At 39.5% G+C, this 18,122-nt stretch overlaps 1 protein-coding gene across 4 annotated transcripts in view; it reads left to right on the forward strand.

Moving 5' to 3' along the window:
* SPAG17 (sperm associated antigen 17) overlaps positions 1–18,122 on the forward strand; it is a 209,669-nt gene that overhangs the window by 63,987 nt on the left and 127,560 nt on the right. For 3 of the 4 annotated variants that reach the window (XR_011438724.1, XM_001500885.5, XM_023641329.2), the window contains exons 5-8: positions 10,008–10,194; positions 11,509–11,703; positions 13,397–13,578; positions 17,933–18,094. Coding sequence is in view for 3 of the 4 variants with exons in the window: in XM_001500885.5 (XP_001500935.1) it covers positions 10,008–10,194; positions 11,509–11,703; positions 13,397–13,578; positions 17,933–18,094 (726 nt within the window). In the remaining variant the exon portion in view is untranslated. The remainder of the gene's footprint in view (positions 1–10,007; positions 10,195–11,508; positions 11,704–13,396; positions 13,579–17,932; positions 18,095–18,122) is intronic. The other variant, XM_023641331.2, reaches the window with a different exon arrangement.

Here is an 18,122-nt window from a genome sequence, read left to right on the forward strand (position 1 = left end):
CAGAACTTCTGAACATGACTCTCTCATACAATTAATCCCAAATTAGATTTTATTATATTTTAAAATCTGAGTAAGAGAGTGTTCTGTTTAGAAATGTTTTCTTTGCATACATCATCAGCTCAACATTTATTCCACGTTTTTACTTCTATCATTATCAATCTATTGTTAATTCATTAACTTAACAAACGTTAACTGAAGCAAACATTTAGAGAGACAATGTACCAAACACATATATTTTCATAACGTTCATTATAATTTTTAAAATAAGTTGCTTCGTTTCTATTCTGATCCGTGTTTTAATTTAGTCTTTATCTGAATATTATAGTATCACTCAAATTTTACTTATTTTAAACTCCAACTTTCATGTTATATATTAATTATAAACATTTATTTAAAACTAAAACTTAATCAGGAATCAAAATATTTAAAATATATTGATAATTCAACTAAAAGAAAATATTTAATCATCAAAAATAATAGATGAAAAATGGCTACAACACAAAAAAAATTAGCATTGAAATAATCAGCCAAACTAAGTCTAGTCTTTTGTGCCTCTGAGTTGAGTCCAGAACATTTGTATAGGTTTTAGGAAAAGATTCAGATATATTCCTTCTGTGCTTTTAATTTGCGAATTCAAATACCCAGTCTATATTTTCTTGGATATTTTTAGCATACCTTTTATATAAAAGCAGAACAATTCTTTCTCTTTCTGGCTTATATACGTCATACATGTTGCCTTATTTTCTGATGTACTAGAATTGAAGAGAAGGAAGATATGCAGTAATGAACTAAGGAGAGATGATAACGTTCTTAAAACAACTCCAAATTAAAAGCGCCTAAATGTGATAAGACATCATAGTGAAGCCGTAAACAACCTAGAGCCTGCTCCAAAGAGGGACGGAGGGAAATCAGAGTGGCTTTCACAAACTTTTTCCAATTTACTCCAGTGGAAACCCTGAAACACTGGAAACCAGCCAATGTAATGCCATTTTTTGCGTGTGTTTTGTTTTAAAAGAAAGGCTATAGGGACACACCAGGAAATTACAGGCTGGTTAGTTTTGATTCAGTTGTGGTTAAAATCTTCAGAAACCATTTTAAGAAATCAAACAGAGGAAGAGCAGGAACTCAATTTAGAGGGACCCATGTGGTTTCAGGAAAGAAATAACTTGCCTCACTAACTGGATGGAATTCTTTGAGGTTGGATTATCAAAATGAGAATATTACCAATGACACTGTTGGATCTAAGGAGCTACAAAATCCAACAATTCAGGGTAAATAATAAATGACTCCCTGGCTGGCTTATCTATAAAGTAGAATAGTGCTTTCCTAATTGGGATGCTTTTAATTAATGAAAACTTTTTACAGACTTCAGGAAAAATGAAAAGAAACACACATATTTAAAATGGAGTAGTATTTTTAAATAGAAACAACTACAGTTGCAGCAGCTAATAATAATAATTAGCTACCATTATTGACTGGCACTATACTAACCTCTTTACACATGTTATATCATTTAATCTTTTAAATGACTTTATGAGGAGCAGAGTATTATTCCCAAATTGCAGATGGGGAAACTGAGGGTATGAAAAGTTAAGTAACTTGCCCAAGGCCAAGTAAGTACTCAGTGTTAGAGCTGGGATTCAAATCCAAAGCTGTCAGACTCTAAAGACCATGTTCTTAACCACTGTACAGAGCCCTCCCACATGTGTCTCCATAATTTTACACAGTGGTCCTCTTGGGTCACAATCAGTAGAGTGCCTGCTCAGGGATGTTTCCCTGTAGGAGCGATGGCTTTGCTCAGAGACCTACCAATAGCCCTCTGGTCCCACTAATTCCATTGCATACAATATCCCGTGGTTAAATGTGGCAACAGGTCAAGGAAAGGATCAAAGCTCACCAAAAACAAAGGCCACTCAACTAACCAACCACCAAGTCCCAGGGGAATCCTGACTTCATTTCCAGTCCTGCTCCCCTCCACACAAATGACCTGATCTCCGGGGGGATCTCCTAGAACTAGACTTCTTAAGATTATTTCAAGCATCTTCACCCCTTCTCTCTGCCCTTCTGGATGGTGAGGTAGGATAACATTGGCTAATTGAGTGCTTAAGTCTCTGAATCACATAGGCTACTGCAGGAGACAGACATCAGATAGACATCAGATCCACCTGCCTCCCTGCCACACACAGACATGGCCATGCTCTGATTCTGTGAATTAGGAATTGCACCCCGAAGATGGCAGTGTGTCAGCCCAGGGTGTTCTGCAGCATTCTGACGAGTGCATCATTTGGTCAAGCGAACCCAATGCATTCCTAGGCTTCCACAACCAGCAGCTCTCTAGAGAAGTAAGCTCCTACCTCAACCCCAGGCAGTACATTTTCCATTTGATGGGAGAGCAGTGAGGAGAGCAGGGGGAAAAGAATAAATATAAAATGTAGGAAAGGAAAAACAAACCATTCATAGTGCCTTAATCCTATTTCAATTAATGTTAACATTTTGGTACATTTCCTTTCTGTTTCATTCTGTAGATTTATTTCTTTACATAGCTATAAGCATGGTAAAAAAATTTTAATCCAGCTTTTTTTCAATTAAAATATATTGTAATTTTTACTCATTACCACAGCATCCACATCTGTCATTGTTATTAGTTACGTGATATTCTATTGACAACGATACTTTTATTAACCATTCCTCTATTGTTGAACATTTAGTTCATAATAAACAATGTTATGATGAACACTTTTATTTTGGAATTTCCTTGGCATAGGTTTATAGAAATAGAAATGGATTAATTGGGCCCCAAAATGTTCCCATAATCTTGTATTTCCAAAGTGAAAAAAAAAAGACACCACCCCCGCCTCCCAGCCAAATGAACGTAGAAATCACTGTGCGTTATATACAACTGTTGGAGATTTAACAGCATGTTAACTTATTAAAGATGGAAGAGTCTCATAAAAAGGAATCTAATATTGTTTAATCTACTGTCTCTCAATTTGACATGAAACATTTCTCTCAGCCCATCTATTGTCCTCTTATCATCTGTAACCAGTAGAGTAGATTGTTTATGAGATCGAGTGATATCTTGAAAGAGCTAGTCAAGCACTCAGAAGACAGACATAGTTTCTCATAAACCACATAATAGTGGAGTGATTTAGTCACTGAACCTCCATGAGCATGTTTTCTTATCTATATCCTTATTAATATTATTATGGGAATCTTATGATAGATCATACATGAAACACAAAGTTATACACACATATGTAGATGTGTTATTAACCATAAGGATAAGATGAAGTATAGCTATTTACCATCAGTTCCACTGACTTTTACCATTTACTTCCCTTTCATTGCAAGGAATAATGGAATAAATACCTGTCCAGGTATTTCAAAGTATTTGAATTTTGACATCAAGAAGTCACTTAGGGGCCACCCCCACAGCCTAGTGGTTAAGTTCAGCATGCTCCACTTTGGTGTCCTGGGTTCAGTTGCTGGGTGCAGACCTATGCTATTTGTTGGTGGCCATGTTGTGGCAGTGACCCACAGTAGAGAAAGATTGGCACAGATGTTAGCTTGGGGCAAATCTTCCTCAAGCAAGAAGAGGAAGATTGGCAACAGATGTTAGCTCAGGGTGAATCTTCCTCAGGAAAAAAAAAAAGAAGCCATTTAGTCATAGAATATAGTGTAAAATATTTTCAAGTATCAAATAACTAGGTTGCCTGTTACAGAGAGGAGAATTTTGTGTTTTTCCCTTTAGAAAGTGAAAGTAACAAGATTAAGAATTCTAGATAGGTGTCACCTGATATTCAACTGAGTATGTGAAATGTTAATACTGTTTTTGGTTGTTGCTATGACAAAAGCCTTCCACTGCTATGTAGCTTAACTGGTTAAGAAGTCTCTGTGCCTACCCAAGGCCATCTCACAGTGAGAGGCATCCAGATGCTTTTTGAACACACTGCATTTTAAGGAAAATGTACTCTAAAACAAACTTGACTCTCCCTTCATATGCTAGGGCATGTGTGCTCCCCAAACATAGTGGAGAGAGGGGCCTTTTGAACACACCTCTCCTAAATTTTTGTCTTGAATTGTCCAGAGTTCCCTCCGTTCTTTAAGTTGTGAGCAGATGACCATAGAATGGGAACATGCATGCTATGTTATCCAGAAACAAGAAAGGCCAAAGAAAAGGTCAGCGTGAACAAATTTTAGTTTATGATTTAGGAGGGGGTCACTTTTGCTGAATGCTCAGCTAACCTAGCTGACTCCCTGCCACCAAATCCCAAGACATAAACCTGTAGGTGGGAGGGGGCCTACTCAGAATATGGGAGAATAGAGGAAAAAGGAAAAAGATAGGAGGTGATTTTCCTATGATTGGGGCTTGATTGAAAAGGGTGTTTTGCCTTTGGACCAAAGTAGAATTGTAGGGGCCAAGTAGCCAATCACCGTCCAGAACCAGAGAGGCAAAGGAACCGTCCTGGCTCAGCTCAAGTATGGAGGGTGGGAGGAGTGAGGAGCAGCCTGAGTAGAGGAGAGGAGCAGGTAGACTGCCATTGGAGCCAGCCATAGGAGAGTAGAAAGGCCGAGAAGGGCAAGGAACATGATCAGAAATCCACCGAGGACTTCTCTGCCTAGATCTGGCACCCGGAGGACCCAGATGCTTCTATTCACTTCTGTTCTCTACCATGTAGTTTCTCTGCACCAGGAAAGTGCATCACAGTTACTCTACCTGGGAAATTCGTTATATATTAATACTTCTTGAAATCTTACCAGTTGAAGATACATCATTGTTAAATGGAAAATTCAAAGCACTAAGTTATATAGAGAGAACAATAACAATTATGTAAAAATGATGCAGAAACATAATCTGAAAGAATGCATTAAATATCTTCTCTCATCTTCTCTAGGTGTAGAAATATGGTGATTTTTGTAAGTTCTTTATATTGTTTCCAGTTTTTCAATAATAATGATTTTTATAATTTAAAAACTTATTTAAACAAGTGAATCAGGATTTATAAGTATTTTAAAAATACTTTTGTGAAAGTGAGGGAGGTAGATATCGATAATTTCAGTGTTAATGGAAATTAGTTTAAAAGATGCTTTTCTCTAATCTGTCAAGTTTGACCTTACGAAGGAAATGCAAAGGGAAAAAGAGAAAGAAGAGGGCACTGAGCGGAAAGAGTAGCTGAAGGAGAGAGGCACTAAACAGAAGAGCACCAGCAAGGATTATTCAGCCCCTAGAAAGACAGAGAAGAGGGAGGGCAGACAGGCTGGAAAAGAAGGTGCAAGAGCGTCAAAGACTGAGACTAGCGGCAGAACCATAGAAATAAAATGAGTTTAAGGTGTGAGATCAAACCACCTTGTGTCTTTACCACAGCTGTTTGTCTGAGGGCAAATCGTGTGTCTTAATTTATACTATGGAAATAAAATTACCCAACTTGCAGGTTGCTTTGCAAGAACGAATTAAAGATGATGAATATGTCTGGAAAGCACGTATCTCACTATATCACTAAGTCTCTGCTACTAGAATTTGCGGCTTATTTTGAACTTTTGATTGTGATCAGCCCTCCCCTCTAGTATCCCATGAAACATCACAGAAGAAAGGGCTCAGGGAGTTCCTGACTTTATATAACTCCAGCCTTGCTAAAGAGGCTCCAGAGGAATGAGAGCTACATGGCTGCACAGGCCCTCATACCCGACCTGGGAGAACCTGCAGGGGTAGCGGGCCCTTTTACTGTTCTACCAGGAAAAGAAAAAAATGTTTTCTTAAATTGCCACTGTATTCAGCAATGTTTTTTGTAATGATGGAATAAATGAATGAATATGTAAATGAATAAATGTTTATTCTTCCGGAAAACTTTAAAATAATTTAACCTGGGGCCAGCCTGGTGGCATAGTGGTTAAGTTTGCACACTCTGCTTCGGCAGCCTGGGGTTTGCAGGTTTGGGTCCTGGGCACGGACCTAGCACCACTCGTTAAGCCACACTGTGATGACATCTCACATAAAAAAATAGAGGGAGGTTGGCACAGATGTTAGCTCAGTGACAATCTTCCTCACCAAAAAAAAAAAAAAAAAAAAAAGATTACAGGAAAATACACTGACTGTTAAAAAAAGAAAAGGAATAATTTAACCTGAAACAGTTTCTTCTTCTCAGTTCCAAAGATCATCCTGAGATTTTACTTAAAATTGCAGTTGTGGAAGTTTCTGTCGGATTTTGATGGCAGAGTTGGGACTTCTCTGTGGCCAGCATAGCTGTCCACCAAGTTGCTGTGCAGGAGTGTTTCAGTTTAGTGCATTTGCTGTGATCCAAGTTGTGGCTGTTAGAGGGCCTGCATGAGTCTGGCTGGTGCCTCTGAGCTAATTAGACTCACAGGCACCGATTTGTGCTCTAGTTTCATTTTAAATTAACAATCTCAAAATTTCCAATAAGCTCTCAACACTGGCAGAGAGTTCTACCATATTTCTTCAATAAGCGTGAGCCTCCACTTTCTGAGATGATTCACATTATCTTCTCTATCCAAAACCTCCTACTTTGTACCTGCCCATTCTCAGTTGATAACTTAGGCTCATCTTTTGCTTGAAAAAACTGAAGCGTTCCCTCAACACCATCAAGACCTCTCTCTTTCTTGCATCCACACCCAGCCACCCGTCCCCTCCTTGCTGCTCTTGTTAAATTGAGAAATTGTTTTTCCTCCTATCAAGGTCCAGTTATTGACACATTCTCTTGATCTTATCCCATCTTGCATCCTCAAGGACGTTAGTCTCTCCCGTATCTTCAATGTCTCCCTCTCTGCTGGATCATTCCATCAGCCTGCAAACACAACATCTCCTGACTTGACAAACCTGCATAGCTTGACCTCATCCTCCCCTTCCACCCACTTATCCATTGTACAACTTGGAGCCCTGGTTCCCCTTCACAACCAAACTTCTCAAAACATTTGTCCACCTAAGCAGTCACCGTATTGTTACTGCCTCCCTGTTTGCTGCCTCCACACTGACTGCTCTCATTAATGTCACCTATAATTGCCAATACTTGTCTTTTTGCCTTCTTCGGTCCCTCGGTTCTCTGGCTTTCCACTGTATATTTTTTCCTACCTTTTTAGTCACTTCTCTATCTCCTTTGCTGACATCTCCTCCCATATCCAGTCGGTAAGTTTTGGAGTTTCCGGCATGATCCAAGGCTCAATTCTGATATTTTTCAAAACTCTTACCCAAAGGGATCTCATCTCTTCCCATTCATATATAATTAACCACTATGTAAGTGTTACCTACACCTGAATTTGTAACTCTAGCCAAATCTCCCTTCTCAGAAGAGAACGTGTTTATTCAACTGCCTCCCTGAGATCTCAGGGGTGTCTCAGATTTAACAGGATCACTCTGAGTAGTCTGCCCACCTAAGTAAAAACCATTTCTCGGCCCAACTTCTCTGTCTCTATAAGTGGCACCATCAACTACCCTGTTGCTCAAACTAAATCCAGGGCATTATCTTTGTTGTTGCCTCCTTAATCACTCCTCATCTCTAATCTTTCGACCTCTGTAATTTCAGTATCCAAAATAGGTCTCAAATCCATCTGCAGACAGTCCTCCACTGACGATGATTCAGCTTAACAATGTTTTGACTTTACAATTGTGTGAAAGCAATATGCAATCAGTAAAAATCAAATTTTGAATTTGGGTCTTTTCCTAGGCTAGCAATGTGCAATATGATGCTCTCTCGTGAGGCTGGGCAGTGGCAGCAAGTCCTCAGCTCCCCATCAGCCACGCGATCATGAGGGTAAACAACTGATACACTTATGACCATTCTACACCCCTACAACCATTCTGTTTTTCACTTTCAGTGCTGTATTCAATAAATTACTAGAGATATTCAACACCTTATTGTAAAATAGGCTTTGTGTTAGATGATTTTACCCAATTGTGGGCTGATGTAATTGTTCTGAGCGCAATTAAGGTAGGCTAGACTAAGCTATGATGTTCAGGAGGTTGGGTGTATTATATGCATTGTTGATTTAATGATATTTTCAATTTACGATGGGTTTATCTGGATGTGACCCATCACAAGTTGAGGAAGATCTGTACTTTTCTCCACTCTGCCAACACCTTAATCTGAGTCACTATTAAGTTTTATCTGGACCATTGCTAGAGATTCCCAGCTGGTCTACTGGTTTCCTATCTTGCAAAATCATAGTACTCTTCTGCTTAAAACCTTTATGGTCTTCCCATTGCATTTTTAATAAAATGTAAACTTGTCAACCCCACCTCCAAAGCCCTGGACCACCTGGCCCATGCCATACCTCCCCACCTCATCTTGGGCCCCTCTCTCCCTTGCCCACTATCCTGCCATACTCACCTCCTTTCAGTTCCTTGACCATACCTGTCTCCTTTATGACTCAGGGCCTTCACGCGCACACTTCATTCTTTCCCTGCTTCTCACATGGATGACGACTGGTTTCTCAGGTCTTCACTCAAATCACCTCCACAGAGAGGTCTTCCATCACCAACTGACTAGACAGGTCTCCTCAATTGTGTGTCTATTGCTACATGGGGTTTTATCCTTCATAGCGTTCATGAAAATTTGTAGTTATATTTTTGTCTATTTATGTGCTTTTTTCTCTTTCTTCCCTAGTTGGCTAGATGCTTAAGGGGACAAAGCCCAGTCCTATTTTATGCACCAATTTATATCTGATGCAGAAAGAAATACTGGGGGTTTTCAGTCCTCTGTACCTTGCCTGTGCACTCCTTCCTGTCTCCGCCCAAAGCTATTCGTGACATCTGCAGCCTCCGCTGATGTTTCCCTGTGCTGCTGAGGAGCAGGTGCTGGGGCAGCAGTTTCCCCACCACTAGAGCCGCAGGTGTTAGCATGCATGGAGAATCCACGTGCACCTCTCACACTTCCTCTGGGTTCTCTGAGCCCTCAACATCCAGAAGCCCCATGGAGTAAGAAAACACTCCTCTCCCCTTCTGTGTTACATCCGGTTAGCTGGGTGCCAAAGCAACCCTCCTTGTCTCTAATGTCTTAGAACAGAGGTTTTCAAATTTAATTTCATGACCTCAGGAAAATACAGAGCCCCCGATGTTGCCACAATAATTTGTTTAGTTATTTTGTTTCCCATTTTGATGAGAATGGAAAAAATAAATAATACAAGCATTTGCTGGATCTTCTGTATGGCCACCTTATAATACAATACTAACACATCATTTCAATGAACACAGCCTATTTGTATTATAAACACATGAGTCAAAAGCATAATTCCATTGTGAAATAATGCGCAAAGCTTTAGGCAATTGTTTGAAAAAAACTCTTGGGAAAATTGAGTCTTTACATGGTTTATGGCAATCTAAGCATGCTCCAGAGTACTGTGTAAAGAATTAGCATTGCCAACTGATGTTATGTGTTGATCCTTTCTTTGAATGTATCAAATAGCAACCATTGATTGTGTCTATACATTTTTAAGTAGCATTATAATTTGTTAGTGCTAGAGTCCCGAAAGAATCTTTTAAAGTTTAAAAATAGTCAATACACTACTAAAACTATGAAAAACTTTATCAAGAAGATTTTAGAGAAAACTGCACTTTCTGTTTTCCTTTTTATTTAAAATTTTTGTTTTGTTTTATTAACACCCCACCTTTCTCTAAGACTCAGACAGAGACTTCTCAGGGTTGGGCTACTCCATAAACCTAAGTTCCTGCTGTCACAATGTCCTCAGAATCCTCCACTTGCCCTGCCCCCTGATGACTGAGGTAGTTTATTAGGCCACACTTGGCTCTTCTTCAGGATGAGTTCCCTTCCAAAGACTGTTTGTGTGAACAGTCTCCTAGCATCCACCCCTCCAAGCCTCATGCACTGATGTGCGTTATCACAACAGGGTCAACCTGAGACCTCTACTATCCTGGCCTGGAGAATGAATAAATGAGTACATGGGTGACTGAATGAAATAAGGAATTAATTCACCTGACAATAGAAAGGCCATTGCTTTCTCCCTGTATGATTTGGAGAAAAAGTATTCTCTCTTTCCAGGTGACAGAAGACAAATTTAAGACTGAAAAGGATAAAGGGAAAGCGAAATCTCCCAAGGAAAAGAAGCCCTCAGGTACCAAGGTTGTCAAAGGAAAGGGAAAGGATCAGCCTGAGGCAAACACAACAGTGAAAAAGGCCACTCAGTTAAAACAGAGGGGAGAAGAAGACGACGCCAAACGTTACATTGGTCAGTAAGATGCTCCTTGCCGTAGCTACCTTTCACTTCTTGCCTTATGATCTGCAAAGTAACTTGAGAAATCATTCCACCAACTACGCTTAATCTTCCCCAACCTTTTCACTCTTTATAAAACCGTAAATCACGTACTACCCGTGATACCCTAATAGAAAAATGTTTTTATTTGCAATTCATTTGTTTTCAACAAATATTTAGTTAGTGTCTTGCTATAGGCGCATTTACATAGAAGAAATGAAGGATGAAATAATGAACTTACTGCCTTGGTGGGAACATTTTTAAAAAGGCAGAGTAAAAAGTGGTTATCGTCATGAGTGGAATACAGTGGTAATAATATCAGACTGCTTAATTTGGGACCCATGCAGAGCACATAGCTTCCAGACCTCAACTTCTCTCACTATTAGTTTGTCTTAGATGGAGTAAGTAGAATTTTCTTTCATTTTATATTATGATATAAAAGTGATTCAACTTAGGCAGCTATGAGTAATTCGTTGCCTTCCCATGAACCCAAGTGGAGCTGTCTGTTGTTGTTTGCAACGTATTTAAATGAGATAGCAGGCCTCACTTCCTTTACTAGTTTGACTCTCCTGGTATATTTCTGCTGTGAATGCACTAGACTTGGAAGCAATGATATTATGGATTCCATGGGCAAGATCAATACTGATGTGCTTAGTGATAGAAGAAAAATCATTACTTGAAAATTAAGTTTGTGCATCTATTGCATTATTTTTAAATTGATCTTAATGGACTATTGTGGGATGTAAGTTTTCGTGTACCATCTATTCTCAATAGTTGTTACATAAACCATACTCAGCCTTCACACTTATTGACATAAATACACAGAATAGTTTAGTAGGGAGCATGTCCATATTCAATATTTCCCTCTCCTGTAAACACCTTAACTTATAAAATACCACAAAGCTGCAGCTACTCGTAATTCGGGAGTAAAGCCAGATGTTGCTCAAAAGAGATTAGAACCAAAAAAAATTATAGCCTAAACTTTTTTTCAACAAAATCCCTAGAACACATTTTCCATGACCACAGGCCCTGTATATGTTTGTCCTCCTATTACGCCTATGTCTCATTTGCAAAAGTGATTTAATATTTTGTAAAATGGCCACAGCCTTCTCTCTGCAAGGGCAATAATGAAAACCAGTCAACATGACTGCATTCCAGCCAACTGGACTGTTTTTGGCAAGCCAGAGGACTTGTAAACGCATGCATAATGTATATAGCCATTGAACAGGCTGTGTGCAACCTGTTCTCTTTTAAAATGACGGCTGCTCTCCTTTATGGTATTTTGAACAGATGATGAGCCAGATGATGGTGCCCAACATTACATTATAGTTGTGGGCTTCAACGATCCTCAGCTATTAGCGATTATGACTGAGCTTGGCATTCCCATAAGCAGCGTGATTAAAATATCTTCAGAGAATTATGAACCTCTGCAGGCGCACCTGGCAGCAGTTAGCCAGCAGCAGGAAGTTTCTCTTCAGCCAGAAGGTATGCAGTCTGCTTCACAACTTACTGAATCCTTCAGTATTACCCAGCATCCTTAAAGTACAAATACAGCGTTCTGTCCAAAACATAGTCATACAATACGTACATTATTAAATCCTTTCAAGACTTTGATTTGCTATTTAGTCTGCTTGCACCGGCCAGGTGTTGTAAATTTTGCAAATTAAAATCATACTCTGTATTTATATCCCTGTGTAGCCACAGAGAAGATAGACTGCGGGTCAGAAGACTTGGTTATGCACCTACATTTCTCAGGCATATTTGATCTGTAGCTTTTACCCAAAGCATGGCTGCATGGATCAACTGTAGATAATCTGCTGTTCCGGAAGCTACAGTCACCAAATGGTCCAAGGGAGGTTATAGCCTTGGGTGCTTGCTCTGCTTTGCTACTTGCTTATCGTGATAAATCAGAGAGGACATTTTGTCTTCTGAGCCTTAGACTGGGACGTGGTGGGATGAAGTCCCAACCACACTACCTTTCAGCCATTTGGAACCTCCAGGTCTTCATCGAAAGGAATTGTGCTAGACTACATCTGTGGGAAGAGACCAAAAAGCCACTGTACACTTTAGGTAGTAGAACTGGGATTCAGTTTAAGCCTGTGTGACCTAGAATCTCTTTCTGCCACATGCTGGTGCTTTTATTGTTATTTATTAATAATATCATTTCACAGTGTTTAGAACCTACACAACCACATCCCAATTTCCTTAACACTACATTTTTAAAATTGCTGTTAGAAATTAGAAATCACTACCACTGATAATAATAATAGCTGCCATTTATTGGGCACATGCCTTGGAACTAGGCTCAATGCTGAGGGCTTTAAGTGCACTGATTCATGTAGTTTCCACAACCCTTGGAAGTATGTTTTGTTATTTCAGTTTTACCAAAAAGAACTCTCATCCTCAAGGCAGTCATTAAGTAAAAGAGTTGAGATTCAAACCCAGCTACTCCTGACTATCTCAAAGGATAGTTATACATTAATAATTTATTATTGAAGCCAGTGAGAAAATGCTGCATAAGCTCCAACCATAGTCTCTCTATAAAAAAAATTTAATATATAAAAATAAAATTATGGAAAAATAGACTTTACAATAAAATTTTGAGATCTTAGTAGCAAAACCTATTTATTTCAGGCAAATATTCAAGTGTAACTTTACAGAAAACTATTATTTTGCAGTCACAGCACAAATGCCCAGAGAAGCCTATAGCTATTTTAATGTGACCAAAAGATAACTGAAGCATAAATCGTTGATCCAGTTTGTTTTTAGCCATGTGGGAAGGAGAACTGGATCAAATGCATTTATAACCAGTTAAGCAGCACTCAGACATTAAAATGATCAAAAAATGATTTGGCAGAAAAACTGCTCCACATGCAATCTAAGAGTGATGGAAATATTGAATATACATATAAATGTGTGACCTTATCATAATCTTTCTGGTCCTCAACTATAAAATGAAAGAGTAGAAAGCTCATATTTCGTATCAATTTCAGAAGTAAAATCCTCTGATTTGATAATTGTATAGTCTAGATCCAAAATCTTCTCAAAATTATATTTCTTTATTTGCATTTTCTGGTTCTATACTGTATTGCAATACATAAGACTCGCCAAGTATCCTTAAAAGTAGGAAGAAATCCAACACTCTCATTTTGTAATATAAACATATTGCTCTTATTAGATATAGAAGCTGAAAAATTGAAGAATGAGAATACCATAAAAGAACTTGAAATTTTCTGGAAGTACTTGGAACCAATCCTGAATAATGAGAAACCTGAAACAAATCTCTTTGATGTTGCTCGTCTTGAATACATGGTCAAGGAAGATGGCTTTCCTTCTGACTGGTCAGACAGTGGGATGATGGTTAGTATATGCATAGTGAGAGTAAGTATATGCATTAGTGAGAGTGAGCGGTTTGAACACGTGACACTGTGGTTCCATTTACCCCATTCATTCATTCCACAGATATTTATTGGTCACTGACTACAGACAAGGCTTTGTGCTAAACTCTTTATCTTCAAGACAACGACATTGAATGCCCAGTAATGGTTATAGCCTAATTCTTTAGCTTTTGTGTGTGAATTAATGACAAAGAATAAGATGTAGATAAACAATGATATTTCTTTTATTTGGTGACATATGGCTTTGTTTCATACATTCATGTTTTGTTTAGTAATGTTCTAGGCAGTAGAGTCTTAAGATATAATATATTAATTGTGGAAACAGTAAATTTTGTAGCTGGTGGAATTATTTTGTCTTTTTGAAATGTGTATATATCAGTTCGAAACATTGTTCTTCTAGGCCCCTGCTTTTATTGCCCAAATCGCATTTTTAATATATTTGGCCAAAGAAGTCTATCCTAACAAGATGGCTTGACCCCAGCCCAGCAATTAGCAGGCATTTCCTAAGGGCATTTATTGGCTGCCATTGAGGAGTTCCTGCCATTGAGGAGCTTGCAGACAGGCAAGACCAAACCCATGGAAAAGAGAAGCAGAGTTCAAGAGGCCATATATCTAGGTGCTCAGTTATGTGAAACACACTCTCCGTTTCCTATTAATTCAGAAAAAGAAGAAATGGGATGCTTTTAAAAGTATCAAATGCTAGATACATGAAGATGTATTTAGAAAGAAGGTTGAGTGACTACTTATCACACTCTGTGTTGGGAAAGATATCCAGGCATCCTTGTTACAAAAAACCTCTCAGATCTCTTTCTGGTTGACTCCCTGTCCCAACAAACAGGGCCCCGGGAGTGTTGATCCTCACAGAGCAATATATTTCAGCATCAAGGGAGCTGAACGAACTGAAAGCAGAGTACTGGGGAGGGACCACCTCAAGTGAGTTCTCTGAAGGGAGCTGGGCAAAGCAGGGTAGAGGAGGTGGATGGGTGTCTGTGCACAGTTCCTGTGGGTAGCTGCCAAAAAAATGAACTGACTATCTAAGAGGAGATTAGATCAAAGCCTGGAACAGGCTTTCTGAGCCAAAGGGTAGGCTGCCCATGGCCATTGGGTGGAGCCTGGACATTTCTCACTATGAGAGACCCTGATTCAATCACCTTGAGATGGACGTGCACTTGGTGAAGTAAGTGAAAACACTGAGGAGGGAGGCCCAGATTTGACTTGAAGGATGGGCAAGATTTGAATAAGTAACCATGGATAGATGAGTCTGAGTTATAAAGACTGTCAATATAAGGCATTAGATGTCACTAGATAGAAACAGAACTTTAAGTGTGATACTTTGCCAATAGTAAGAATAAATATCAGCCTTGTCCTGTAAATAGGAAATGAAGCTGAACACAGAAAAGCTGTAGATAAATATGGAGCTTGTTCTAGGCAAAACTGGCTACTCCAGACTCCCTTTGCTTTGCATCTTCCTGCCTCTTCATCTAGATAGCTTTATCTTGCCTGCTTTATCTTTTACTCTCTTGTTTCCTAAACCTAAGCTCCAAAAAGAATCCACTGCCATCTGTCCTTGACTGCTTCGAGTTAAATTGGGTCAATATGTTTCCCCATCCCAGGGATACTGGCATTCCAAGTAATATAGTACAGTCGTGTGTTGCTGAACGACAGGGATAGGTTCTGAGAAATGCGTCCTTAGGTGATTTTGTCATTGTGCAAACATCATAGAGGGTACTTACACAAACCTAGATGGTATAGCCTACTACACACCTGGCTATATGGTACTAATCTTATGGGACCACTGTTGTATTTGTGACCCGTCACTGACCAAAACGTCATGTGACACATAACTGTACTATGAATATTTTATCCTGTTTTATTGGAATTCTAGATTATGCCCCCAAAATATGAGATATGTTTGGGGAAAAGGCGATTTCCCTGGGATCCTGAAAATCCCACCTCAAAGCCAGCCTTCTACTGTTTCTCTTCAATAGATGAACTTTTCCCCCAAACATAAAATCCATGTCACATCCACAAATTTGCGTTTTGGAGAAACAGTCCTCCTCTCATTTGGGCCAAGTTCTAGCTGCATACCCTGTAAAGAACTTGTATACATCTTTGGTTCAATAGGGCACAGGAGATTCCAGCCATACAATTCCTGAACCATAATTCAGAGGAGGCAATAAAAAGAGTTTTCTAAGGCAGCCTCAAACGTAGTACCTTTTTTCTTCTGCTGTAACTAGGGCTCCCTTCTATGTGTCTTATTTACTCCCCAAGCATAGTCTGAGAAGAGCTGAAATGTATTGAGCCTGAGGTAGAGTACGTTCCACTGCATCATCAGTACATTGGTGTGAACAGCAAGGCACACGGTCAGAGCTTCAGATAACCCAGCACCATTCCCAGCATCCTGTCTCCTACTCCAGTGTCCACAATTTTCCGTTCATCACAAGATTTTAATCACTCCATTTTTAAAGCAAGTGAATGTGGCTATATTTTACTTTTTTAAAATGTAGAGTGGAAGAATTTAAATGGCAAAGTACAAAAAATTTGTTTTATGTTAAAAATGTGATCAGCTTGGTTGACATCCTAATTATGGTAGAATATTCTTGACTTCAGAACTAGAAAATGTCTAGGGTGTCTAGTTGGGCTGAAGGTAACTGTCAGGAATGAAAACATTCAGCTGCCTAAGGAGCCATTTAGGGCTGTGCTTCCCAGTGGACACACTGAGCTCCTATCAATCAATTTGCAAATATTTATTGCACGTCTTCATGCCAGGGCTGTGGTCTGGGTCCAACTGAAGACATCTTTTAGAGCCCAAGTGTGCCTCTACAAGGTACAGTTTGTGAGTGAATGACCCAGCATTGAAGATGATGAGGAAAGAGAGCCTTAAAAACACTTCAGTAACAGAGTTGGGTCCCGGAAGAAAAGGCCATTGGATTTAATATGGAAGACAGGTTCATTTTAAATTTAGGATCACGTTAGAAATGTCAAAGTAATAAATCTACATCTAGTAGAAATAGACTAAATACATGGTGCAGATACATGATGTTATATTCTCAGCTCTATCTATAAGCTGGTAATGGCCTCCTATTCAAGGCAGGAGCCAGCCAAGGAGTCTTCTTCCTCTCTGGAAGCAGGAAAGCATTAATACCTTTTGCTGCAAACAAGCAGACTGTATTTCTGCTGAACCAGGGTAACGAAAGCTTTGCAGCAAATAAATGCCCATCAAGAAGTGCTAACTGCTCATGGAAGACATTTGCAACATCTCAAGCTAAGACCTTGGTTGCTGAAAAAATTTTCTGGCTTTTAGCATGTGATTTGCTGTTTGATCTAAAAATGAATTAACTAGTTAAGCTAAGGGACCACTGGGCAGAAGTTTTACTGTATTTCTTATAAATACAAACGAAAACCAAAAATATGTTTCTATGCCAGAATTTGGGCAAAGAATACCAGGTTGAAGCTTAACTGAAGAATGCTCAGCCTTTGAGTGGGCACAGGAAGCCCAGATTGACAGCTGTGCTATGAAGATGGGCCGAGCTAGGCGCTTCCCTGGACTCCTGCCACACTGTGATTCACTGCCCCCCTCCCCCCCTCCCCCCCCACCAAGAAGCTATCTCACCCTACCTTACCTCTTCAACTCAGACATAGCATGAGCCTATTTAGTCCTTCTTTGCTTGCAGGCAGACAGACCCAGTGATAAGTGCTTTTCCACTTCTGGAAATGAAAGCCCAGGTAATAGGAGATATCTGATCTAGAACTTGCTTTCCAGCTCATAAAACTTGTGGGTATTACAGAAGTAGTAGTTATCAGGATTTCTTAGGCTTTTTTCCCTAAAGGAAGCACAGGTAACAGGAAAGAAGAGAGACAAGGAGGAGAGGAAGAATACTGATTGCACATATACTGCGGCATACTTGAGCAGGGATTTCCACCGTGCTTCTTGCACAGCCGAGCAAGTAATCATCCATAGCTTGTCTTGGGCTGAGGCTATCACAATTACCTACCTAATGTGTGTTGTTCAGAAACTAGGACATCAGAATACGGCTGTACTGCTAAAACTAATGAATAGAGTGTTTTTCACTTAGTTCAAGTATTAATTAGACTCTGATAATACTGGGCAGCCATAAGGCCCTCCCAAGGGAACAGTCTGCAGTGTAGTGAAGAAGAAGGGCAAGAAATGTGCGGTCCCCATGGCTGGGATTCAGTGAGTGGGGGCAAGGCTTCCCTGGAAAAAGTGAAAGCTTTAGCTGTTAAGAGAGATACAAACCATATGTCCGATTCCAACAATATGATACTACTAACTAATTTAATTCTCTCACCTGTAGCTGGAATTGGGCACCGACATTTTTGAAAATATTGCCTGTTTGATGTACGACAGCCTGGATTGGAAAAGGCAGCACCGGCACTATTTAGAAAGCATGCAGCTTATTAATGTCCCACAAGTGGTTAACGAGAAGCCTATCTTAGAAGCTGTAGCCATTGCTGAGGTAGGCACGTGCTTCAGTCTCTTTAATG

The sequence above is a fragment of the Equus caballus genome, chromosome 5 (genome assembly GCF_041296265.1).
Source record: "Equus caballus isolate H_3958 breed thoroughbred chromosome 5, TB-T2T, whole genome shotgun sequence".
Lineage (NCBI taxonomy): Eukaryota > Metazoa > Chordata > Mammalia > Perissodactyla > Equidae > Equus > Equus caballus.